This window comes from Oncorhynchus gorbuscha, unplaced genomic scaffold (assembly GCF_021184085.1).
Source record: "Oncorhynchus gorbuscha isolate QuinsamMale2020 ecotype Even-year unplaced genomic scaffold, OgorEven_v1.0 Un_scaffold_750, whole genome shotgun sequence".
Taxonomy (NCBI): domain Eukaryota; kingdom Metazoa; phylum Chordata; class Actinopteri; order Salmoniformes; family Salmonidae; genus Oncorhynchus; species Oncorhynchus gorbuscha.
In genome coordinates this window covers 172,308-195,276 of record NW_025745793.1, presented here as the reverse complement: position 1 = coordinate 195,276, position 22,969 = coordinate 172,308, and the positions used below count along the sequence as shown (strand labels likewise).

General features: G+C 46.5%; 1 protein-coding gene across 3 annotated transcripts in view; it reads left to right on the top strand.

The window, feature by feature from the left end:
• The window catches only part of LOC124020032 (protein PRRC2A-like), a 43,492-nt gene extending 20,857 nt beyond the window's left edge, over window positions 1-22,635 (top strand). For 2 of the 3 annotated variants that reach the window (XM_046335456.1, XM_046335455.1), the window contains exons 8-16: window positions 3,421-3,661; window positions 4,194-4,317; window positions 4,567-4,771; window positions 4,960-5,058; window positions 7,407-8,001; window positions 9,333-9,589; window positions 17,173-17,509; window positions 17,761-17,983; window positions 18,409-22,635. In XM_046335456.1, the coding sequence (XP_046191412.1) occupies window positions 3,421-3,661; window positions 4,194-4,317; window positions 4,567-4,771; window positions 4,960-5,058; window positions 7,407-8,001; window positions 9,333-9,589; window positions 17,173-17,509; window positions 17,761-17,983; window positions 18,409-21,451 (5,124 nt within the window). In that variant the 3' untranslated portion in view covers window positions 21,452-22,635. The remainder of the gene's footprint in view (window positions 1-3,420; window positions 3,662-4,193; window positions 4,318-4,566; window positions 4,772-4,959; window positions 5,059-7,406; window positions 8,002-9,332; window positions 9,590-17,172; window positions 17,510-17,760; window positions 17,984-18,408) is intronic. The other variant, XM_046335457.1, reaches the window with a different exon arrangement.
• The last annotated feature ends 334 nt before the right edge of the window (window positions 22,636-22,969 follow it).

Sequence of the window (22,969 nt, the reverse complement as noted above, 5' to 3'; positions counted from 1 at the left end):
CTGTAATGATGGAGTCTGGTTTACTCCAGACGTGACGCTTGGCATTCAGGCCAAAGAGTTCAATCTTGGTTTCATCAGACTTGTTTCTCATGGTCTGAGAGTCCTTAAGGCAGTGGTTCTTAACCTGGGTTCGATCGAACCCCAGGGGTTCGGTGAGTCAGTCTCAGGGGTTCGGCGGAGGTCAAGACAAACATCCGATTCATATGATTCGTGATGACCCGCTCCGCTTGGCCATCATTGGCTGCAGGTGATCACGCTACATCACTTGGCCTATCTGTGCTGCAGGGAATTTGGCGCGCTCAGTTTGTGACTGTGGTGATGGTATGTCTTGTGATTTCTTTCTTAATATTTTAATCCCTTCATACTTACTATGTCGAGCAAAAAAAGAAAGTGGTCGGACGAATATGTACAATATGGATTTACATGTATAACCGAGCGTGATGGGAGTCAATGTCCTAACTGCATGATTTGCAATGCCAAGTTGAGCAATTCTAGTCTAGCACCGGCAAAACTAAGAGAACACTTCCTTAAGCTGCATGGAGATGGAAAATACAAGAACACAACACTCGCTGAATTCAAGGTGAAGAGAGCCAGATTCAATGAAAAGGCTACTCTGCCTGTTCTCGGCTTTGTACCCATCAACAAACCGATCCTCACAGCATCGTACGAAGTTGCTTACCTGATCGCAAAGCAGGGCAAACCACACACCATTGGTGAAACACTCATAAAACCAGCTGTGTTGAAGATGGCGAATATCATGCTGGGAAAAGAGGCCGAAGTTAAGTTATCCCAAATTTCTCTTTCAAATGACACCATCAGCGACAGAATAGAGGACATGAGCAAAGACATCTTGGCTCAAGTAGTTGCAGATCTGATTTCAAGCCCGGCAAAATTCAGCCTTCAACTCGACGAGACCACAGACGTTTCCAATCTAAGCCAGCTTGCTGTATTCGTGCGCTACGTGAAAGACGACGTGATAAAGGAATAATTTTTATTTTGTAAGCCTCTTACAACAACAACTAAGGCAGCCGATGTGAAGAAACTTGTGGATGACTTCTTCAAAGACAACAATCTTTCGTGGGATATGGTTTCTGCAGTTTGTTCGGATGGAGCTCCAGTCATGCTGGGAAGAAAGTCTGGTTTTGGTGCGCTAGTGAAAGCCGATGCACCACACATCATTGTTACGCATTGTATTCTGCACAGGCATGCGTTGGCAACAAAAACCTTGCCTCCAAAACTGGCAGAAGTATTAAAAATTGTAGTGGAATGCGTGAACTATGTGCGAACTAGTGCTCTGCGGCATCGCATCTTCAGTGAGCTGTGTAAAGAAATGGGCTCTGAATTCGAGGTACTTCTGTACCATTCTAACGTTAGGTGGTTATCCCGGGGACAGGTGCTGAATCGTGTTTTTGCCGTGCGTGTGGAATTAGCCCTGTTTTTGCAAGAGCACCAACATTGTCATGCAGATTGCTTCAAAAATTCTGAGTTCATTCTCATTTTAGCGTACATGGCCGATATCTTCGCAGCTCTCAATCATCTCAATCAAAAGATGCAGGGCGGTGGAGTCAACATCATCGAAGCGGAGGAAAACCTGAAGGCTTTTCAAAAAAGCTACCGTTATGGAAACGACGAACAGAGAACAATAACTTTGCAAACTTTCCCCTGCTGGACGACTGTGTAAGTAAGATCGAAGATGTATCTGGAATCAGAGACATTTCTGTACCCGCTGAACTGAAGCAAGCAATAGCCACGCACTTAGATGAGCTTGCAAAGTCTTTCGACGGATACTTCCCTACAAGAGAGTCATATCCAGCATGGGTGAGACAGCCGTTCACGTTTAGTGTTGAGACAACAGATGTCAATGATGAATACCTCGATGAAATCATTGAAATTCAGCAAAGCCAGGTTCAACAGCAACTCTTCAGAACAACAACGCTTTCAACGTTTTGGTGTCAACAAATGGTAACGTACCCTGTTATTGCTAAGAAAGCTCTGGAGATTTTCATACCGTTTGTTACAACATATCTTTGCGAGCAATCCTTTTCGAGGATGCTGGACATAAAAACGAAGAAAAGGAACAGACTTTGTTGCGAAAATGACATGAGAGTGGCACTTGCCAAGGTGAAGCCGCGCATTTCTGAACTGGTCTCTGAAAGGCAACAGCAGAAGTCACACTGATTTGCAGTAAATATTCATTATTATGTTTTTGTTTTTGTGAAAATGATAATCTGTGTGAAAATGTTTTGATGATTTTGTTCTTTGAAAACAGTGATGTTGATGCACGGTTCATTTTGTGCACCAGTCAAATATATACCTATGTTTTGAAATATATATATTTTTTTCAATTAAGAAGGGTTCGGTGAATGCGCATATGAAACTGTTGGGGTTCAGTACCTCCAACAAGGTTAAGAACCACTGCCTTAAGGTGCCTTTTGGCAAACTCCCAAGTTGGATGTCATGTTCCTTTTACCGAGGAATGGCTTTCGTCTGGCCACTCTACCATAAAGGCCTGATTGGTAGTGTGCTGCAGAGATGGTTGTCCTTCTGGAAGGTTCTCCCATCTCCACAGAGGAACTCTGGAGCTCTGTCAGAGTGACCATCGGGTTCTTGGTCACCTCCCTGACCAAGGCCCTTTTCCCCCCGATTGCTCAGTTGTGCCAGGCAGACAGCTCTAGGAACAGTCTTGGAAGCTCCAAACTACTACTTCAATTTAAGAATGGAGGCCACTGTGGTCTTGGGGACCTTCAATGCTGCACAAATGTATTGGTACCCTTCCCCAGATCTGTGCCTCGACACGATCCTGTCTCGGCGCTCTACATACAATTCCTTTGACCTCATGGCTGTGGCTCTGGCATGCACTGTCAACTATATAGACAGGTGTGTGCCAAATGTCCAGTCAATTGAATTTACCACAGGTGGACTCCGATCAAGTTGTAGAAACATCTCAAAGATGATCAATGGAAACAGGATGCAGCTGAGCTTAGTTTCTGCGAAGGGTCTCCATACTTATGTAAATAAAGTATTTCTGTTTTTTATTTGTAATGCATTTGCCCAAATTTCTAACAACCTGTTTTCGCTTTGTCGTTGTGGGGTATTGTCTCGATTGAGGAAATGTTTATTTTTAATCCATTTTTGAGAAAGACTGTAACGTGACCTTTTCAACATTTTGTTAAGGCATCGAAATGCTTTCCGAATGCAATGTATGTTTCCATCCATTTGGCGAAAATTTTCAAGAGAATATACAAATGGTGGCACAGAAACCGTGTTAGAACATCTCACTGTTAGAGGTGTGCGCACAGATGGGCTCTCACCCTGTTACCCACCAGTGTAGCATTAGTGTACTGTCAATCTCTGCTTTTGTGCATCTCAGGGTCTCTAAATGTTTTCTACCCTCTCTCTTTCTGTGTCTCTCGGTCTCAGATGTACCCGCCCTTTCTGCCCTTCCCGCCTCCCTACGGCCCCCAGGGGCCCTACAGGTACCCTCCTCCTGGTGAGGCCCCTCCCAGGTTTCGCCAGCAGGGTCAGGACGGCCGCGGGCGTCCCCAAGGCGGTCCCCGTGGTGGGGGAGGAGAGATGGTGAAGCGACCCTCCATTCTGAAGCAGGATGACCTGAAGGAGCTAGATGAACTAGACCACCAGGACGGAGACGAGGGCTGGGCAGGTGAGAGAGAGAGGAGACGTCAGGACTCAGGAACACTTGTAATTATTGGTAGAGTATACTGCTCAGAAAGCAGTGGCAAGTGCAAAAAGTCATCACATTAAGAGTAGAGACCTGTACACTGTTAAATTGATATGAGAACCTTAAACAACGTGGGACAATTGACTGGATAGCCTGAAAGTATTACAAGAAAGCCAGCCACCTTCATTATTTTAGAATCCGAGAGACATTCACTCTCTATCATATCAATTGTATGATGCTGATATGGTGGGACTTTGCTAATACATGGAGAAACACAGTGGGTAGCACATTCGACGGCATCATCTCATCTCATTGACTCAGTAGTGCTTTGTGTGGGGGAGGGGAGGGGAGACATCAGGATTATCCAAGTGAGGGAGAGATGAGAAGCATGCATTGTTTCAAGTCTCCCTCATAGTGTGTGTGGCTGTGTATAATGGTCGAGGATGGCAACGGTGCAAATGCGGTCTGCATGCCTATTGTGCTTCCCCTCTGAACCGTTGAGTCTGTCAAACAGGGGCACACGAGGAGATCGACTACTCGGCCAAGTTGAAGTTCAGCGACGATGAAGGAGAGGAAGATGAGGAGAGGAACGAGAGACCCGAGAGGAGTGAAAGAAGCGAGAGCAAAAACGGTGCACGGTATGTCCCACAGTACCTGCCCAACATAAGATTGACATGGTTTGGAAAATACAGTTTAAACGTTTAAAACTATTTGTACTGTGCTGTGCTAGCAATCCTCCTTTCTGCCACGAAGACCCATACGCTCACATAAATTGTTTCTGAATTAATAAATGACGGAGCCAGAATGTAATGAATTCCTGAAATGGTTGTTGAATGTGGGATTGCTTTTGACGTGACAAATGTGTCGTCTCTTATTTCCTTTCCCAGGGAGATGCAAAGGTCTCAGGAAGGTCCCCCTCAGGTGGTGCAGCGCTCCCGAGTCTCTGACAGCGGAGTGGACAGGGACACCCGCCGCACCCCTCCCTCCAACGCTGACCACGACGGCCCCCCACCCCCCTCCAGCAAGCCAGGATGGGCCGAGGAGGGGGGCAAGAGCGGCTGGGGGAGCCAAGGCGCCCATGCCACCTACCAGGTACGACCCTCTGCAATGGCTAGTCTTGTGGACTTTCAGAGGCATCTCAGGGCTAGTGCAAGTGAACAGTGACCATTTTATAGTAAAAAGCAGGATTGCTTTGAGGACATGGATATTAGCGTATTTAGCATAATAGGTAACTAGATGCATCTGGCTAACTGTAACCTGTGGCTGCCTGTACACTACAGGGGCGTAGGCCTGGACTGGGTGGGTCCCGGGAGCAGCTCCCCCACCCACCAGGGCCTCTCCTCCACCAGGGACAGGGGCCTTACTCCTACTACCGACAGGTATCTGCCTACCTGGGGAGAGAGAGGGCCTCGTGTGTGTGTGTGTGTGTGTGTGTGTGTGTGTGTGTGTGTGTGTGTGTGTGTGTGTGTGTGTGTGTGTGTGTGTGTGTGTGTGTGTGTGTGTGTGTGTGTGTGTGTGTGTGTGGTGTGTGTGTGTGTATGCGAGAGTGTGTGTACAAAACATTAGGAACACCTGCTCTTTCCATGACCGACTGGGTGAATGCAGGTGAAAGTGATGATCCCTTATTGATGTCACTTGTTATATCCACTTCAATCAGTGAGTGCGTTCAGAAAGTATTCAGACCCCTGACTTTTTCCACATTTTGTTATGTTATAGCGTTATTCTAAAATGTATTAAATTGTTTTTTTTTCCCTCATCAATCTACACACGATACCCCTTAAAGACAATGCAACAGTTTTGCAAATGTATTTAAAAAAATAAATAATAATATGATATTTACATATCTATTCAGACCCTTACTAAGTTTTTTGTTGAAACACCTTTGGCAGCGATTACAGCCTTGAGTCTTCTTGGGTATGATGCTACAAGCATGGCACACCTGTATTTGGGGAGTTTCTCCCATTCTCTGCAGATCCTCTCAAGCTCTGTCAGGTTGGATGGATAGCGTCGCTGCACAGCTATTTTCAGGTCTCTCCAGAGATGTTCAATTGATTTAAAGTCCGGGCTATGTCTGGGCCACTGAAGGACATTCAGAGACTTGTCCCGAAGCCACTCCTGCATTGTCTTGGCTGTGTGCTTAGGGTCATTGTCTTGTTGGAAGGTGAACCTTCAACATAGTCTGAGGTCCTGGAGCTGGTTTTCATCAAGGATCTCTCTGTACTTCATTTTTCCCTTGATCCCTGCCTCTGAAAAATCCCCACAGCAGGATGATCCCACCACCACCATGCTTCACCGTAGGGATGGCGCCAGATTGTCCCCGGATGTGATGCTTGGCATTCAGGCCAAAGAGTTCTGTCTTAGTTAATTCAGACCAGATAATCTCGTTTCTCATGGTCTGAGTGTCCTTTAGGTGTCATTTGGCAAACTCCAAACAGGCATGTGCCTTTAACTGAGTAGTGGTTTCTGTCTGGCCACTCTACCATAAAGGCCTGATTAGTGGAGTGTTGCAGAGATGTTAGTCTTTCTGGAAGGTTCTTTCATCTCTACAGAGGAACTCTGGAGCTCTGCCAGAGTGACCATCGGGATCTTGGTCACCTCCCTGACCAAAGGGCCTCCCCTGCTCAGTTTGGCCGGGCGGCCAGCTCTAGGAAGAGTCTTGGTGGTTCCAAACTTCTTCCATTTAAGAATGATGGAGGCCACTGTGTTCTTGTGGACCTTCAATGCTGCAGAATTGTTTTGGTACCCTTCCCCAGATCTATACCTCGACACAATCATGTCTCGGAGCTCTGCGTAGAATTCCTTTGACCTCATGACTTGGTTTTTGCTCTGACATGTACTGTCAACTGTAGACCGGTGTGTACCTTTCCAAATGATGTCCAGCCAATAGAATTTACCACAGGTGGACTCCGATCAAGTTGTAGAAGCCACTCAAGGATGATCAATGGAAACAGGATGCATCTGAGCTCAATTTCGAGTCGCATAGCAAAGGGTCTGAATACTAATGTAAATATCTATCTGTTTTTTATCTTCAATACATTAACACAAAATTCTAAATACCTGTTTTCGCTTTGTCGTTATGGGGTATTGCTTGTAGATTGATGAGGGAAACAATTTATTTAATCATTTTTAGAATACGGCTGTAATGTAACAAAATGTGGACAAAGTGTGGAATACTTTCTGAATGCACTGTAGATGAAGGAGTGAAGACTTGTTCAAGGATTTTTAAGCCTTGAGACCATTGTGTATGAGACATGGATTGTGTGTGTGCGCCAATCAGAGGTTAAATGGGTAAGACAAAAGATTGAAGTGCCTTTGAACAGGGTATGGTAGTAGGTGCCAGGTGCACCGGTTTGTCAAGAGCTGAAACGCTTCTGGCTTTTTCACGATGAACAGTTTCCTGTGTGTATCACGAATAGTCCACCACCCAAAGGACATCCAGACACAACTGTTTGAATCATTGGAGTCAACATGGGCCAGCATCCCTGTGGAACGCTTTCAACACCTTGTAGAGTCCATGCCCTGACTATTTCTGAGGGTAAAATATTAGGTGGTGTTTTTAATATTTTGTACACTGTGTATAACCGGACAGCATTTTCACACACTTTTTTTTGCGGAACAGTTATTTTGAATTATTCATACCATCCTAAGGATTTTTTTTTTTTTTCATTTTTCTTTTCATATTGCAGCAGAGTTTGTTGTCATGTGTGTCCTCATTCAATCTCTCCAGGACCGCAACTCCCCTAATCAGTCCAGCCCGGTGGTAGCCCCTGAAACTGCCTCACTGGCCCCCGGGAAGGTCGCCCCCTCCTCGCAGCTCCAACAGCAGCAGGCTACTTCCCCCGTCCCCGGAGGCCCCACCCCTCCACCTCAGACGACTGGCCTGCTGGCCCCGCCCACCGGCGAAGATGAAGAGGAGACATGGCGCCAGCGCAGGAAGCAGTCCTCCTCAGAGATCTCGGCCGCTGTTGAACGCGCCCGCCGGCGCCGCGAAGAGGAGGAGCGTAGGATGGAGGAAGAGCGGCGTGCGGCCTGCGCTGAGAAGCTGAAGAGGCTGGATGAGAAGGCCCAGCAGGGTGGTGGTGGGAGCAGCGGAGGCTCCAAGCCCCCCAGTCTGGACGGCAACTCCACCACGGCCGGAAGCCCCAGCCCTTCCCTGTCGGCCTCAGCCTGCTCCCCCAACATCAGCCAGCCCCCGTCCCCCTGCGTGGACCTTGAGGAGCCCCCCCTGGCTGCCCAGACTGTTACCAGGGACCTAGTGCCAGGGCCCAGTCCCACCGACAGACAGAGGGCCAATAGCAATAGCAGCTATGACTCCAATGCTGGTGAGTTCTGACAAGAGCTATGGCGGTCATAAAATTGTCAGCAGGTGATTGTCATACAAATAACTGCAGGTTGCAAGGTAATTTACCATTTAATTAACATAGACATGTTTAGCATGTCCTGGCTTCCATGCACAGCCTACAAGCCAGTGATGCAGCGCTTTGGAACATCTACATTTTAATGTATAATAAATCCATTTAATAAAGCCTACACATCACAATAAATCCGTTATTTATTGTGGGCATGCCTAAAGAAACATGATATTAAGAAAATATAGCCTACTTCAGAAGAGCATATTCTGAGTCGTTCTTATGTTAGGCCCTGATCTGGCTCTGCCATATGGCTGTGGGCCACAGTAGTTTGCAAGACAAGATTTGCTTATAATTCCTGTGGCATTATAGTAAGAAGAATACAATTGAACAAAGCTGAATAAAATAGAATATATATTTAAAAGAAACCGGTTCTCCTAAATTATTAATTTTGTTATTTATTCAACTTTAGTTGTGATTCAAACGTTAGGCTATGTGTTTAAGGCTGCATGATGCAACTCTAATGATGGTTTGAAAAAAGTCGCATCAAAGCCATGAGCTCTGCTCTGTTTCTTGCGTAGGCTGCACACAGTAGAGGTCGACCGATTTATGATTTTTCATTACAGATACCGATTATTGGAGGTCCAAAAAAAGCTGATGCCGATTTTTATATATATTTGTAATAATAGCAATTACAACAGTACTGAATGAACACTTTTATTTTAATATAATACATAAATACAATCAATTTAGTCTCAAATAAATAATGAAATGTGCTCAGTTTGGTTTAAATAATGCAAAAAAACAGTGTTGGAGGAGAAAGTATAAGTGCAATATGTGCCATGTAAAAAGCTAACGTTTAAGTTCCTTGCAGTGTGCTTAATATTAGGATAGTTGAGAAGTAAATATAGTAGGCCTAGCCTATAGCGGCATCAGTGCAGTTTTTGAGAAGCCTTTTTACAGTGACTGCCAGTGTGGTGGTAATACGGTCACCGTAACAGCCCTATTTTTTTACCCAGCATTCTTTCTGGTGTTGTCTTCAAATTTCAACTTGGTTAGCCGTTTGATGTGGGCATCTCTAAAAAGGTATGTTTGGGCCAGTCGACAAAAGGCTTGTATGTGTTTTGAAAAACGGTTGTTCATCTTTGAAGTTGTTGTTTTATCACGTCTTAAGTTCACAATAGTACCTTTACTGACCTTCCTTAATTGTATAGCACATGACTTGCTATTATTCACATCTGCTTACCTCTTCCAACAACCAGTGGCATGTCATTGCTATATTCTCTCCCCTTCCTCCCATCCAGACACCCAGGTGTGTCCCCAGCTCCCTACTCCCCAGCTGCAGCAGCCCCCTCTGGAGGTCCTGGTGCCTGGGGAAGGGAAGGAGGAGATCCTAGATAGTGCTCACGTCCGCAGCGGAGGAGGTGGTGGAGGAGTGGTAGACCCAGTGAAGGTAGAAAGCATGGGAGGAGGAGCAAGTCGCCAAGCCAGCGGCCCCCCGGGACAGGGCTACTCCAAGTACCAGAAGTCCCTGCCTCCCCGCTTCCAGAGACAGCAACAGGTCAGTCTAATAACCTACTGAAGTCATTACCCAATGGTAAATCTATGGATAATGATCTTATGGACAATATTTATCTTCGCTATGCTACTCCCCAATTGCAGCTCTGCTGAAATATATATTTAATTGGTCACTGGAAAACAGTCAATATCCAAATGTATGGGAGCATGCTAAGGTGTGTCTAATCCCAAAAGACGACAACAAATTCCTTACGTCTGCTAATAGTCGACCAATCAGTCTACTCCCTTCAATCAGTAAGATATTAGAGGGTATTGTGAGTAAACAAATAAGCGACTACATTGAAAATAATTATTTCATCACAGCCAATCAGCATACTTATCACAAAAAAACATTCTTCCACTGCATTGGTTGACATGATTGATAATGGCTCGGTGCTATCGTCGATGGCAAGTTTGTGGGTATACAATTTCTAGATTTTAGTGTAGCATTTTGATTTAGTGGGTTAAAAAATACTTTCAACTGCCATTTAATAAAATTGTTTAAACAATGATACTATGGCGTGAATTCACCATTCATATGGGCCTGCATATGACCCATGATGTATATAAACCACTGGTATGACTGCTCGGGGGCAATGCAGTACAATCTATCGCAGTACTGGCTACCTAACAGACGGCTCTGACCTTACTGCTGTCCCCCACCCACTCAGCAACGATGGTAGTGAATGCCGTTTTTGGTTCTCTGCTGTCCCCTCCTCTGTTTAGTTGTCAGTACATGGGACTCCACTTCTCTTTAATGTGATGGCTGGTTGCAGTGATGTGTGACAGCCTGTTCATAGACGTCCAACAATTTGTTATTAATGTCACGTTTGTGCTCGCTCTGTGTATTCGCAGAGCAGTCATTGTACAGTTAATCCATCCAGGCAGTTGTTTTTTCGACATGGCATCTTGTAGTGTGGTTGTAGATATGCCATCAGGGCAGTGAAACAGACATCCTCGACCATTGACAATGGCTGCATATCAACCGCAATCATTTCTGTAATATATTTGGGGTGGCCACTAGGGGAGTTTGGCATCGTATATCATAATGTTTTATGGGTACATAATCACGATATGACAAAAGTTGACATCGCCCAACCACGCATGTAGGGCTAGGCAAAATGGCCTAAAATGGACGATTCATAATATAAACTGAGTGTACAAAACATTAGGAACACCTGCTTTTTTTCATGAGACTGACCAGGTCAAAGTAGAATCCCTTAATTGTGTCACTTGTTAAATCCACTTCAAGACCGGTTAAAGAAGTCTTGAGAATAGAGGTCGACCGATTATGGTTTTTCAGTACCAATATTGATTATTGGAGGACCCAAAAAAGCAGATTCCGATTAATCGGTCGAGTTAAAAAAAAAATAAAAAATGTATTTATTTGTGATAATGACAATTACAACAATACTGAATGAACACTTATTTTAACTTAACATCAATAAATCAATAAAATCAATTTAGCCTCAAATAAATGATGAAACATGTTCAATTTGGTTTAAATAATGCAAAAACAAAGTGTTGAAGAAGAAAGTAAAAGTGCAATATGTGCCATGTAAGAAAGCTAACGTTTAAGTTCCTTGCTCAGAACATGAGAACATATGAAAGCTGGTGGTTCCTTTTAACACGAGTCTTCAATATTCAAAATCAAATCAAATGTATTTATATAGCCCTTCGTACATCAGCTGATATCTCAAAGTGCTGTACAGAAAACCAGCCTAAAACCCCAAACCGCAAGCAATGCAGGTGTAGAAGCACGGTGGCTAGGAAAAACTCCCTAGAAAGGCCAAAGCCTAGGAAGAAACCTAGAGAGGAACCAGGCTATGTGGGGTGGCCAGTCCTCTTCTGGCTGTGCCGGGTGGAGATTATAACAGAACATGGCCAAGATGTTAAAATGTTCATAAATGACCAACATGGTCGAATAATAATAAGGCAGAACAGTTGAAACTGGAGCAGCAGCACGGCCAGATGGACTGGGGACAGCAAGGAGTCATCATGTCAGGTAGTCCTGGGGCATGGTCCTCAGAGAGAAGGAGAGAATTAGAGAAAGCACACTTAGATTCACACAGGACACCGAATAGGACAGGAGAAGTACTCCAGATATAACAAACTGACCCTAGCCCCCCGACACATAAACTACTGCAGCATAAATACTGGAGGCTGAGACAGGAGGGGTCAAGAGACACTGTGGCCCCATCCGAGAAACACCCCCGGACAGGGCCAAATAGTTAAGAAGTTTTAGGTTGTAGTTATTATAGGATTTATAGGACTATTTCTCTCTGTACGATTTGTATTTCATGTACCTTTGATTAATGGATGTTCTTATAGGCACTTTAGTATTGCCAGTGTAACAGTATAGCTTCCGTCCATCTCCTTGCCGCTACCTGGACTCGAACCAGGAACGCATTGACAACAGCCACCCTCGAAGCAGCGTTACCCATGCAGAGCAAGGGGAACAACTACTCAAAGTCTCAGAGCGAGTGACGTTTGAAACGCTATTAGCGCGCACCCCGCTAACTAGCTAGCCATTTCACATTGATTACACCAGCCTAATCTCGGGAGTTTGATAGGCTTGAAGTCATAAACAGCGCAATGGCAAAACGCGCGAAAGTGCTGTTTGAATGAATGCTTACGAGCCTGCTGGTGCCTACCATCGCTCAGTCAGACCGCTCTATCAAATCATAGACTTAATTATAACACGAGCCTTATGTCATTAATATGGTCGAATCCGGAAACTATCATCTCGAAAACAAGACGTTTATTCTTTCAGTGAATTACGGAACCGTTACGTATTTTATCTAACGGGTGGCATCCATAAGTCTAAATATTCCTGTTACATTGCACAACCTTCAATGTTATGTCATAATTACGTAAAATTCTGGCTAATTAGTTCGCAACGAGCCAGGAGGCTCAAACTGTTGCTTATACCCTGACTCTGCGTGCAATGAAAGCAAGAGAAGTGACACAATTTCACCTGGTTAATATTGCCTGCTAACCTGGATTTATTTTAGCTAAATATGCAGGTTTAAAAATATATACTTCTGTGTATTTATTTTAAGGCATTTTAAGAAAGGCATGTTTATGGTTAGGTATAGTCGTGCTACAATTGTGCTTTTTTCGCAAATGAGATTTTGTTAAATCATCCCCCGTTTGGCGAAGTTGGCTGTCTTTGTTAGGAAGAAATAGTCTTCACACAGTTTGCAATGGGCTAGGTGGTCCAAACTGTTGCCCAAACCCAAGACTCTGTTGCAAGAGAAGTGATACCATTTTTCCTAGTTAGAAGAAATTCATGTTAGCAGGCAATATTAACTAAATATGCAGGTTTAAAAAATATTTACTTGTGTATTGATTTTAAGAAAGGCATTGATGTCTATGGTAAGTTAGGTACAAGTTGGAGCAACGACAGTCCTTTTTCACAAATGCCACCGCATCGATTATATGCAACGCAGGACATGCTAGATAAACTAGTATTATCATCAACCATATGTAGTTAACTAGTGATTATGATTGATTGATTTTTATAAGAAGTTTAATACTAGCTAGCAACTTACCGTGGCTTCTTACTGCATTCGCGTAACAGGCAGGCTCCTCGTGGAGTGCAATGTAATCAGGTGTTTAGAGCGTTGGACTAGTTAACTGTATGGTTGCAAGATTGAATCCCCGAGCTGACAAGGTAAAAATCTGTCTTTCTGCCTGTGAACAAGGCAGTTTACCCACCGCTCCTAGGCCGTCAATGAAAATAAGATTGTGTTCTTAACTAACTTGCCTAGTTAAATAAAGGTGTAAAAATGTTTTTGTTTTTTTATAAAATAAAATTCAGCAAAATCGGTGTCCAAAAATACCGATTGTTATGAAAACTTGAAATCGGCCCTAATTAATCGGCCGTCCTCTACTTGAGACATCAAATCATATTTCATTGGTCAATTACACTTGTTTAGCAGATGTTATTGCGGGTGTAACAAAATGCTTATGTTTCTAGCTCCAACAGTGCAGTAATATCAAACAAGTAATATCTAACAATTTCACAACATATGCCCAATACACACAAATCTAAGTAAAGGAATGATGAATTATAAATATATGGATGAGCAATGTCAGAGCGGCATAGACTAAGATACAGTAAAATAGAATACAGTATATACATATGAGATGAGTATTGCAAGATATGTAAACATTAGTGGCTAGTGATTTCAAGTCTATGTATATAGGCAGCAGCCTCTAATGTGCTCGTGATGGCTATTTCAGTCTCTCGGTCCCAGCTTTGATGCACCTGTGCTGACCTCACCTTCTGGATGATAGTGGGGTGAACAGGCAGTGACTTGGGTGTTTTTTATCTTTTTGGCCTTCCTGTGACATTGAGTGCTGTATAGGTGTCCTGGAGGGCAGGTAGTTTGCCCCGATGATGCGTTGGGCAGACCACACCACCCTCTGGTGAGCCGTACCAGGCGGTGATACAGCCCGACAGGATGCTCTCAAGGACTTGAGTTCCTGTATGTTATCACAATTGCAACATGAGTTGTTAATCATGAAACATACACCCCCGCCTTTCTTCTTCCCGGAGAGTTGTTTATACCTGTCTGCGCGATGAACTGAGAACCCAGCTGGCTGGACCAACTCAGACGGTATATCCCGGGAGAGCCATGTTTCCGTGAAACAGAGTATGTTACAATCACTGGTGTTTCTCTGATAGGAAATACTCTCCCTGAGCTTGTCAACTTTATTATCCAGAGACTGAACATGAGTGAGTAATATACTCAGAAGCGGTGAGTGGTGTGCGGACTAAGTCGGACTAGAAGACCCCTCCGAGTACCTACCCTTTGCCGGCGTTGTTTTGGGTTGGCCTCTGGAATCAGTTCAATTACCCTGGTGGGTGCGAACAAAGGATTCGCTTCGGGAAAATTGTATTCCTGGTTGTACCTGCAAGCCTGCAGGCCTTACCTTTGACGAGCTTCGTTTGTTGGCACTCCAATATGTCCCATAAACATCACAAATGGTCCTTTTGTTTGATTAATTCCGTCGATATATATCCAAAATGTACATTTATTTGGCTTGTTTGATCCAGAAAAACACTGGTTCCAACTTGCACAACGTGGCTACAAAATATCTCAAAAGTTACCTGTAAACTTTGCCAAAACATTTCAAACCACTTTTGTAATACAACTTTAGGTATTTTTTAAAGTAAATAATTGATAAAATTGATGACTGGATGATCTGTGTTCAATACAGGAAGAAAACAAACTGACACTACCTTTCTGGTCATGCGCCTATATCTAACAGTACACTTGAAGTGACCCTCGCTTTGAACAGGGCTACTTCATCATTACACAAAGAAAAAACCTCAACCAATTTCTAAAGACTGGTGACATCCAGTGGAAGCGGTAGGAACTGCAAGAAGGTCCCTTAGAAATCAGGATTCCCAATGAAAACCCATTGAAAAGAGTGACCTCAAAAACAAAAAAATCTGAATGTGTGCTAGTGAGTAGCCTGCTAATCTTTTGTATTTCAAGTCTAGCCAACTTGGATCTATTTGCTAGCTAACAAGGTAGAACAGTTATGAACCCTCCTGTCCATCTCCAACTGTTTGAACTGTCCACTTTGTTTAGATGTTAATTAAATGGCCTGCCTGGCTATTATTTCTCAGAATGAGAATTTGTTGTCAATTCCTGACATAAATGTGTATTTTTATGCTCATTGCACATTTATGACAGGCTATACGGCTAGCACGTCTGGCTAAAATGCTGCCAGCTAGCGGTACCGCAAGGCTGCGCGCAACAAACTGAGCATTCATTTTCCAGAATCAATTGTCTTTGGGTAGTGAATGCTCTCTGTCAATTTTGTTTGTTGAGCCAATAAAAGGGGTATCCTCTGTTACAGTAAAATGTCTTAATGTGTTTCGGTGTACATTTGACCGATTTCTGTTGGACCAAACCCCAAATACAAATAGCGAGTTTAAACTGCTTGTCAGAGAGGAAGACGTGGTCTTTAATCTGTTGTTGCGAGTGGCTTGGTGTGTGTGTGTGTGTGTGGTTGTGTTTTATTTTTTTGCGGGAAGGTGCACACGGCACAGAACGAGCCAAGGAGACGAGACCAAAAAGACGAGAACAAGCGGACATAAACTCTGATAAAAACAAAATAATGTGATTCTTGTGATACTGGCATTTGAAATTTTGCGCTAAAACATACATTCAAATTAATCTAACTAATGCTTTATCGCCCAGCCCTACAAACATGATTAAGTAGCTTTGGATAAAGCGTCTGCTAAATGGCATACTTGCATTTGGAAAGAATTCAGTCAGACCCCTTCACTTTCTCCACATTTTGTTACATTACAGCCTTATTCCAAAATGGATTAAATAGTTTTTCCCCCTTATCAATCTACACACAATACCCCATAATGACAAAGCAAAAACTGTTTTTTAGAAATTTTTGCAAGTAAATATTCATACCCTTTACGCAGTACTTTTTTGAAGCACCTTTGGCAACGAGTCTTCTTGGGTATGATGCTACACTACAAGCTTGGTGAACCTGTGTTTGGGGAGTTTCTACCATTCTTCTCTGTAGATCCTCTCAAGCTCTGTCAGGTTGGGTGGGGAGCGTTGCTGCATAGCTATTGTCAATTCTCTCCAGAGAGGGTTCAAATCCGGGCTCTGGCTGGGCCACTCAAGGACATTCAGAGACTTGTCCCGAAGTCACTCCTGCGTAGTCTTGGCTATGACGAGTCTTCCAGTCCCTGCTGCTGAAAAACATCCCCACAGCATGATGCTGCCACCACCATGCTTCACCGTAGGAATGGTATTGGTCAGATGACAAACGGTGCCAGGTTTCCTCCAGACGAGACGCTTGGTATTCAGGCCAAAGAGTTCAATCTTTGTTTCATCAGACCAAAGAATCTTGTTTCTCATGGTCTGAGCCCTTTAGGTGCCTTTTGGCAAACTCCATGCGGGGTGTCATGTGCCTTCTACTGAGGGGCTTCCGTCTGGCCACTCTACCATAAAGGCCTGATTGGTGGAGTGCTGCAGAGATGACTGTTCTTCTGGAAGGTTCTCCCAGGAGGAACTCTGGAGCTCTGTCAGATTAGGGCCTGGTCACCTCCCTGACCATGGCCCTCATTCTCCGATTGCTCAGTTTGGCCGGGCGGCCAGCTCTAGGGAGTCTTGGTGGTTCCAAACTTCTTCCATTCATGAGTGATGGATGCCACTGTGTTCTTGGGGAACTTCAATCCCGCAGACATTTTTTGGTACCCTTCACTAGATATGTGCCTTGACATAATCCTGTCTCAGATCTACGGACAATTCATTCGGCTTGGTTTTGGCTCTGACATGCACTGTCAACTGTGGGATCTTATATAGACAGGTGTGTGCCTTTCCAAATCATGTTAATATTTTTATTTAGATCATTTTAAAAAAACATTTTTTTTCCTTTGTCATTATGGTGTATTTCGTGTAGATTGATGAGGAACAAATAAATAATAAATAAAAAAATTAGAGTAAAGCTGTAACATAACAAAATGTCAAAAGTGAAGGGGTTTGAACACTTTACAAATGCACTGTATATTATAACATCTCTCCCATTTGGTGTCTTCAGGAGCAGCTGATGAAGCAGCAGCAGCAGTGGCAGCAGCAGCACAGCCAAGCAGCCCAACAGAGCCAGCAGCAGCTCCCACCCCAGCAGCCTCAGCAGGCCCCCCAGCAGCAGGGCCCTTCTCCGGGGGCCACCACTCAGACCCAGTGTCCCAAGCAGCAGCAGTCAGGGTCCCTTCAGTACCCGCCACAGGGCTCCATGGGCCGCGGCCCCCTGCCCATGAACTTTGACCCGCGCTGGATGATGATGCCCTACATGGACCCCCGGATGATGCAGGGGGGCATGCAGGGTCGACCTCCAGGGCCCATGGACTACTACCCGCCCAACATGCAACATGCAGGTGGGTACTCATGGTAGTCTGGTTTGATATATAAAATATTCAGTCAAGGAGTTGGTATTTTGCCATAGGGCAGAATCTGAATTTACAGGTCAATGGCAGATTTGTGCAAACCAGATACAAATGTTGAATATTTAGATTATGATAATGCAACAATGTTTATATGTTATAGGAAATGACACCAGGTTGGCAGCTATAATTTTTATAATTGAGTATGACTTTTTCCCCTAATGTGACACCCATTTATGTTTCAGGGATGATGGGGCGAGAGCGCTCCGATTCGGGGGGCTCTGGTTCGGACACCTTTGACAGGCAGCAGCACCCGGGACACCCCAACCGTGGGACACCTCCCATGGATCCCAAACTGGCCTGGGGGCCTGAGGTGTTCCCTGGGGGCAGCGAAGGCAGGGGACTGAGCTCCCCTCTGAGACAGAAGCAGGCACTGGAAGAGGATGATGTCAGTGGTAAAGGGCCTAGGTAAGACTGGGGGGGGGGGGGGGGGTGAGATGTCACTCAAGATCATTTAAAGGGATATTTTTGGCAATGAGGTCCTTTATCTCCTTCCCTAGAGTCTGATTAATTAGTGGATACCATTTTTATCTGCATGTAGTTCAAAGGAAGTTGCTAGTTAGCTTTGGCACGTGAAACTACCTCTAATTTCCTTAATACTGGACACAGAGACATAGTGGTATCCACAAGTTCATCTGACTCTGTGGAAATAGATAAAGGGCCGATCCTCAAGTATCCGTTTAATGAGCAAATCATACAATACTGTTTGACTAGGAAAATATGTATTAGTTGAAATCAAATGAGATTAATATATGAATCCAGTCATTTTTATAAGTACAGTATACGGTTTATGGAATAAAGCTTTTTATTAAATCGCTGGTTTTTATTTTAAGGAGTGATACCCCTCCAGTACGTGGTATGCGAGAGGGAGGGCCAGGCCCCATCCAGCAGCCCAACTCTGTTTCGGGCTCCTCCAACCAGACCCCACCCCCTGTGGGCACTCTGGTGGGGGGCCAGGGAGGAGGCAGCCACCACCCCCACCACCACCAGTCCTACATGGGTGGCCGGGGCAACTACAGCAACTTTCCCGACCAGGGCTCCCGCATGGCCCTACACCAGCAGCAACAGAGGGGGAGTGGTGGAGGCTTCAGCCACCAGGATGAGGGCCAGGGCCACAAGGGTGGCCAGCAACAGGGCCAGGTCTGGGGGGCCCCCCACCCCCACTACGACCGCAATGGGCGCACTGACCTCTCCCCCCTGGAGAATAACAACCTCCACCACCCTCAACACCAACAACACCATGGTCATCAACAACACCAAGGCCCCTCCCACTTTCCCCTCCACCCCCACAAGCCCGAGAATGGCCGCGGTGAGAGAGGAGGCGAAGCCCCCAAGAAGGGTGACCCCTCGCCCCCACTCCAACAGCCGTCCCTCTCCTCCTGCTCATCCTCCTCCTCGTCATCCTCAGCCAGGGACGACGGCAGCGGCAAGGCGGTCGTGCATCTCCTCCCACCTCAGCGCAAGGCTGACACAGGAACCGGGCAGAGACATGATGCAGGAAGCAGCAGAGAGATGAAGCAGGATAAGATGGGCCACAGCCACTCTCAGTCCTCTGTGACGTCTCAGCAGTCCCAGCAGCAGAGGCAGGGCCAGGAGCAGCACCACCACCGTGATCCTAAGCCCAACCAGCGGGAGCGAGGGGGGAGGGAACACAAGACTGAGACCCAGTGGGGGCCACGGCCCGGCAGCAGCAACGCAGGAGGCCCCTCGAACAACAGGAGAGGAGGGAGCGGAAACAACCGCGGAGGGGAGGATTCATCCAATCACCCAACAGCGTCTGACCACAACAAACCTTCCGGTGGCAGCAACACCAATAAGAGGGCAGGGCCTATCAAGAGGCCTGTGCTGAAGGAGATGAAAAGAGAGGGTGGGGAGGGCGAGGGAGGAGAAAAGACCAGCGGAGGAGGCTCTGGAAAAGACAAAGACGGAGGCAATTCATCAGTCAAGCAGGAAACATCCTCCGGCCCACAGAGCTCCTCTGCAGTGTCTGGTAAAGAAGAACTGGCTCAGACCGGTCCCAAACCCAGAAACGGATGGAAGGACCGAGCGGCGAACGAACGAGGAGGAGTGGGCAAAGGTCCCAAAGACGGTGTCAACCCCACCCCCTCATCAGGGTACTCCGGCCCCCCATCCAATAGGCGGGACAGAGAGCGCTCGTTGGAGAGGGGCGGGGGCGCATCATACCACGGCGGCTCGGCCCGTGGTAGCAGAGCCAGCCGAGGACGAGGTGGCGAGTTCTACGGGCGTGGCCGAGGTTACCGGGGCACTTACACGGGCACGGCCGGGGGTGGCAGTGTTAGCCGTGGCAGGGCAGCAGGCAGCAGGAGCAGCCGGGACTACCGAGCTGGCGGCGGCTACCACCAAGAATTCAACGACGAGGCATCGGGGGCAAGGCGCAACCGAGGGGGGTCGCAAGCCAACCCGGGGCGTGCCCGTAACCACAGCGAGACCCGCAGCGAGGGTTCAGAATACGAGGAGGTCCCCAAGAGGAGGAGGCAGAGGGGGTCGGAGACGGGCAGTGAGAGTGCCGCCAGCGACCTGGCCCAGTCGGACAAGGAGGACCGCAAATCCAGCACCAAGAATGGCAGTGGCACAGATAACTTTACCAGTGGCGGCTCCGCCCCATCCAGAGGCTCCCAGGCCCGGGTGTTCACCCCCAGAGGGGTGCCCTCTAGGAGGGGTAGGGGGGGTGGCGGAGGAGGAGGAGGTGGCAGCAGCATCTATAGAAGTGGTGGAGCCGGAGGAGGAATGGCTGGAGGTCACAGGTCAGGATCCAGGGCCGACCCTCAAGGCTGGGCCTCCAAGTCCTCAGCCTCGGTCCGCAAGCAGCAGGGCCCAATGCAGTCGTCTGCACCCAAAGACACGGGTCGTGGAACCGGTGGGGAGGAGAAGTCAGTGGACGGAAGCCAAGCTCAGAATCAGGGAGGAGCAACCCCTCCACAATCTATCCTTGCTGCACCTACTCCAGCCCCACAGGGCTCCATGGAGAATGGAGGAGTTGGGACCCAGCAGTCCACAGCTAATCCCACTACCAACTCCAGCGGGCCCCTTCCTCTCTCTGGCTCGGACGGGCGTGGCTTTCCTTGCGTCCCCCAGGATGGCTTTGAGCGCCCCCCGAGACGCCGTCGCCACGGACGCTCCCAACACCAACAGGACAAGCCACCGCGCTTCCGCAGGCTGAAGGAGAGAGAGAACGCCGCTCGCATCAACGGAGGAGGACGACCCTCCTCGCCCTGCCAGAATTACATTCAGGATGTCACTGACGGCGCACACAAAGCGGTGCCCTCGACCGGCACTGCCCCCAACGCTAACCACATTGCGACCACAACTACCAACAACAACATCAGTACCGGCACCCATCTTGGAAGCTCTAACACAAACAGTCACCACCATCACTACAACCAGGGCAACTCTGGTCCTGCCCACTCTCAGCAGCACCACAACCCAGCAGGAGGCGCCAAATCCCCTGACTTCTCTAACCAGAACTCAGACCAGGCCAATGAGGAGTGGGAGACCGCCTCCGAGAGCAGTGACTTCACCGAGTTCCGGGAGAGGGAGGGAGGAGGAGGGAAGTCCTATTCCTCCCATCACCATCATCACCCACCCGGAAGAGGAGGTGGAGGTGGGGGAGGGGTCGGAGAGCGAGAGCGAGAGATGACTGCGAAGGAGCAGGCGGCAAACAAGAGAAGCTTCTCCAGCCAGCGTCCCGGTATGGAGCGACAGAACAGGAGGGTCAACGCTGGAGGAAGAGAGGGAGGTGGGGGAGGAAGAGGCCCACGGGGCCCGCCCAGTGGGGGAGGAGGCGGAGCTGGAAACGGAGGGGGCCAACGCGGTGAGCGCCGCGGAAACTGGCCCTCCCCCAAAAACAGGAAGTGAAGTAGAAGATCTGAAAACATTTCAAATGCATCCCCCTGCCCCACCCCTCTTCTTTATCCCTTTCTGTATCTATTGTTCCCTCAGCCTCTTACCTGTTCTCATCCCTTAACATATTAGCACATAGTTATGGAGACTGTGTACACACGTTTAAACCCCCCCCTCGCTTCTTTCTCCATCCAATTGCAATCTACCGTCCGTTATTGTAGTGTCAACTCTGCTCCCTCCCTGTCATGTCCCCCCACCCTACAGAATTCCACCCAAATTTAGGTTTGATTAGACACCCTTGTTCGTTTCGAACACACACCTCTTTTGACTGAGAACATAACTACAAAAAACATGTTTGCATTTACAAGCACAATATGACATATAACAGACATACACAACCACGCGCAGTAGTGTGTGTACGCAGTGTGACATGTCATGATAAGCATGTTGGAGGAATTGGCTAGCCAGGAGAAGGCAGATTTTTATATTGATGTTACCTGTGTATATTTCTACCATGCTTTTGGTTGGGGTGGTATTCGGTAGGGCAGTTAACTTCATTATATTTTCCCACATGGGGTGGGGGGGGGTTTCAGGTTCTTCTTTCAACGAGAACAATTGTACCATAGATTATAATAAAAATTCTCTACCTTGTTTTTTTCCCTCCTTGGTCAGTTTTGTTTCCCCCCCCCCTTTAAAAACTTAGGTATGTGTATTTTTTTCTTCTACAAAGCAGGTCATTAAAATACCTTTTTATACAACTCCCCCCACCTCTTGAGTTTTTGATCTCCTGATCTGTTTAATTACTGTGACAGCCACAGTAGACCAGTTGAAATACTACTGCTCACCCATCCACACTCTCCTCACATTGATTGTATCTCGAATATCAATGTCTTTGCTGCTTGTTCAGAACTAGGCTGTGTGATTGAGTTTTTGTTGACCTGCTCTTATTACTTTCCAATGCTCTTTTGGTTCTGTTAGATAAAAGGCTCTCTCAACATAGCATTCTCTTCTCTGTTTTGCAGAAGATTCTCTCCTGTTCATTTTGAAGTTTGTTTACCCTAAGAATACTGAATTGATAGCTTGAATGCTTTATACACACACACACACACACACACACACACACACACACACACACACACACACACACACACACACACACACACACACACACACACACACACACACACACACACACATACTACCGGTCAAAAGTTTTAGAACAACCTACTCATTTAAGGGTTTTGCTTTTTTTTCTCTTTTCAACATTCGATAATAATAGTGATAACACATGGAATCATGTAGTAATCAAAAGTGTTAGACAAATCAAAATATATTATATTTGAGATTCTTCAAATAGCCACCCTTTTCCTTGATGACAGCTTTGCACGCTCTTGGCATTCTCTCAACCAGCTTCACCTGGAATGATTTTCCAACCGTCTTTGAGTTACCAAATATGCTGAGCACTTGTTGACGGTTTTCCTTCACTCTGCGGTCCTACTCATCCCAAACCATCTCAATTTGTTTGAGGTCGGG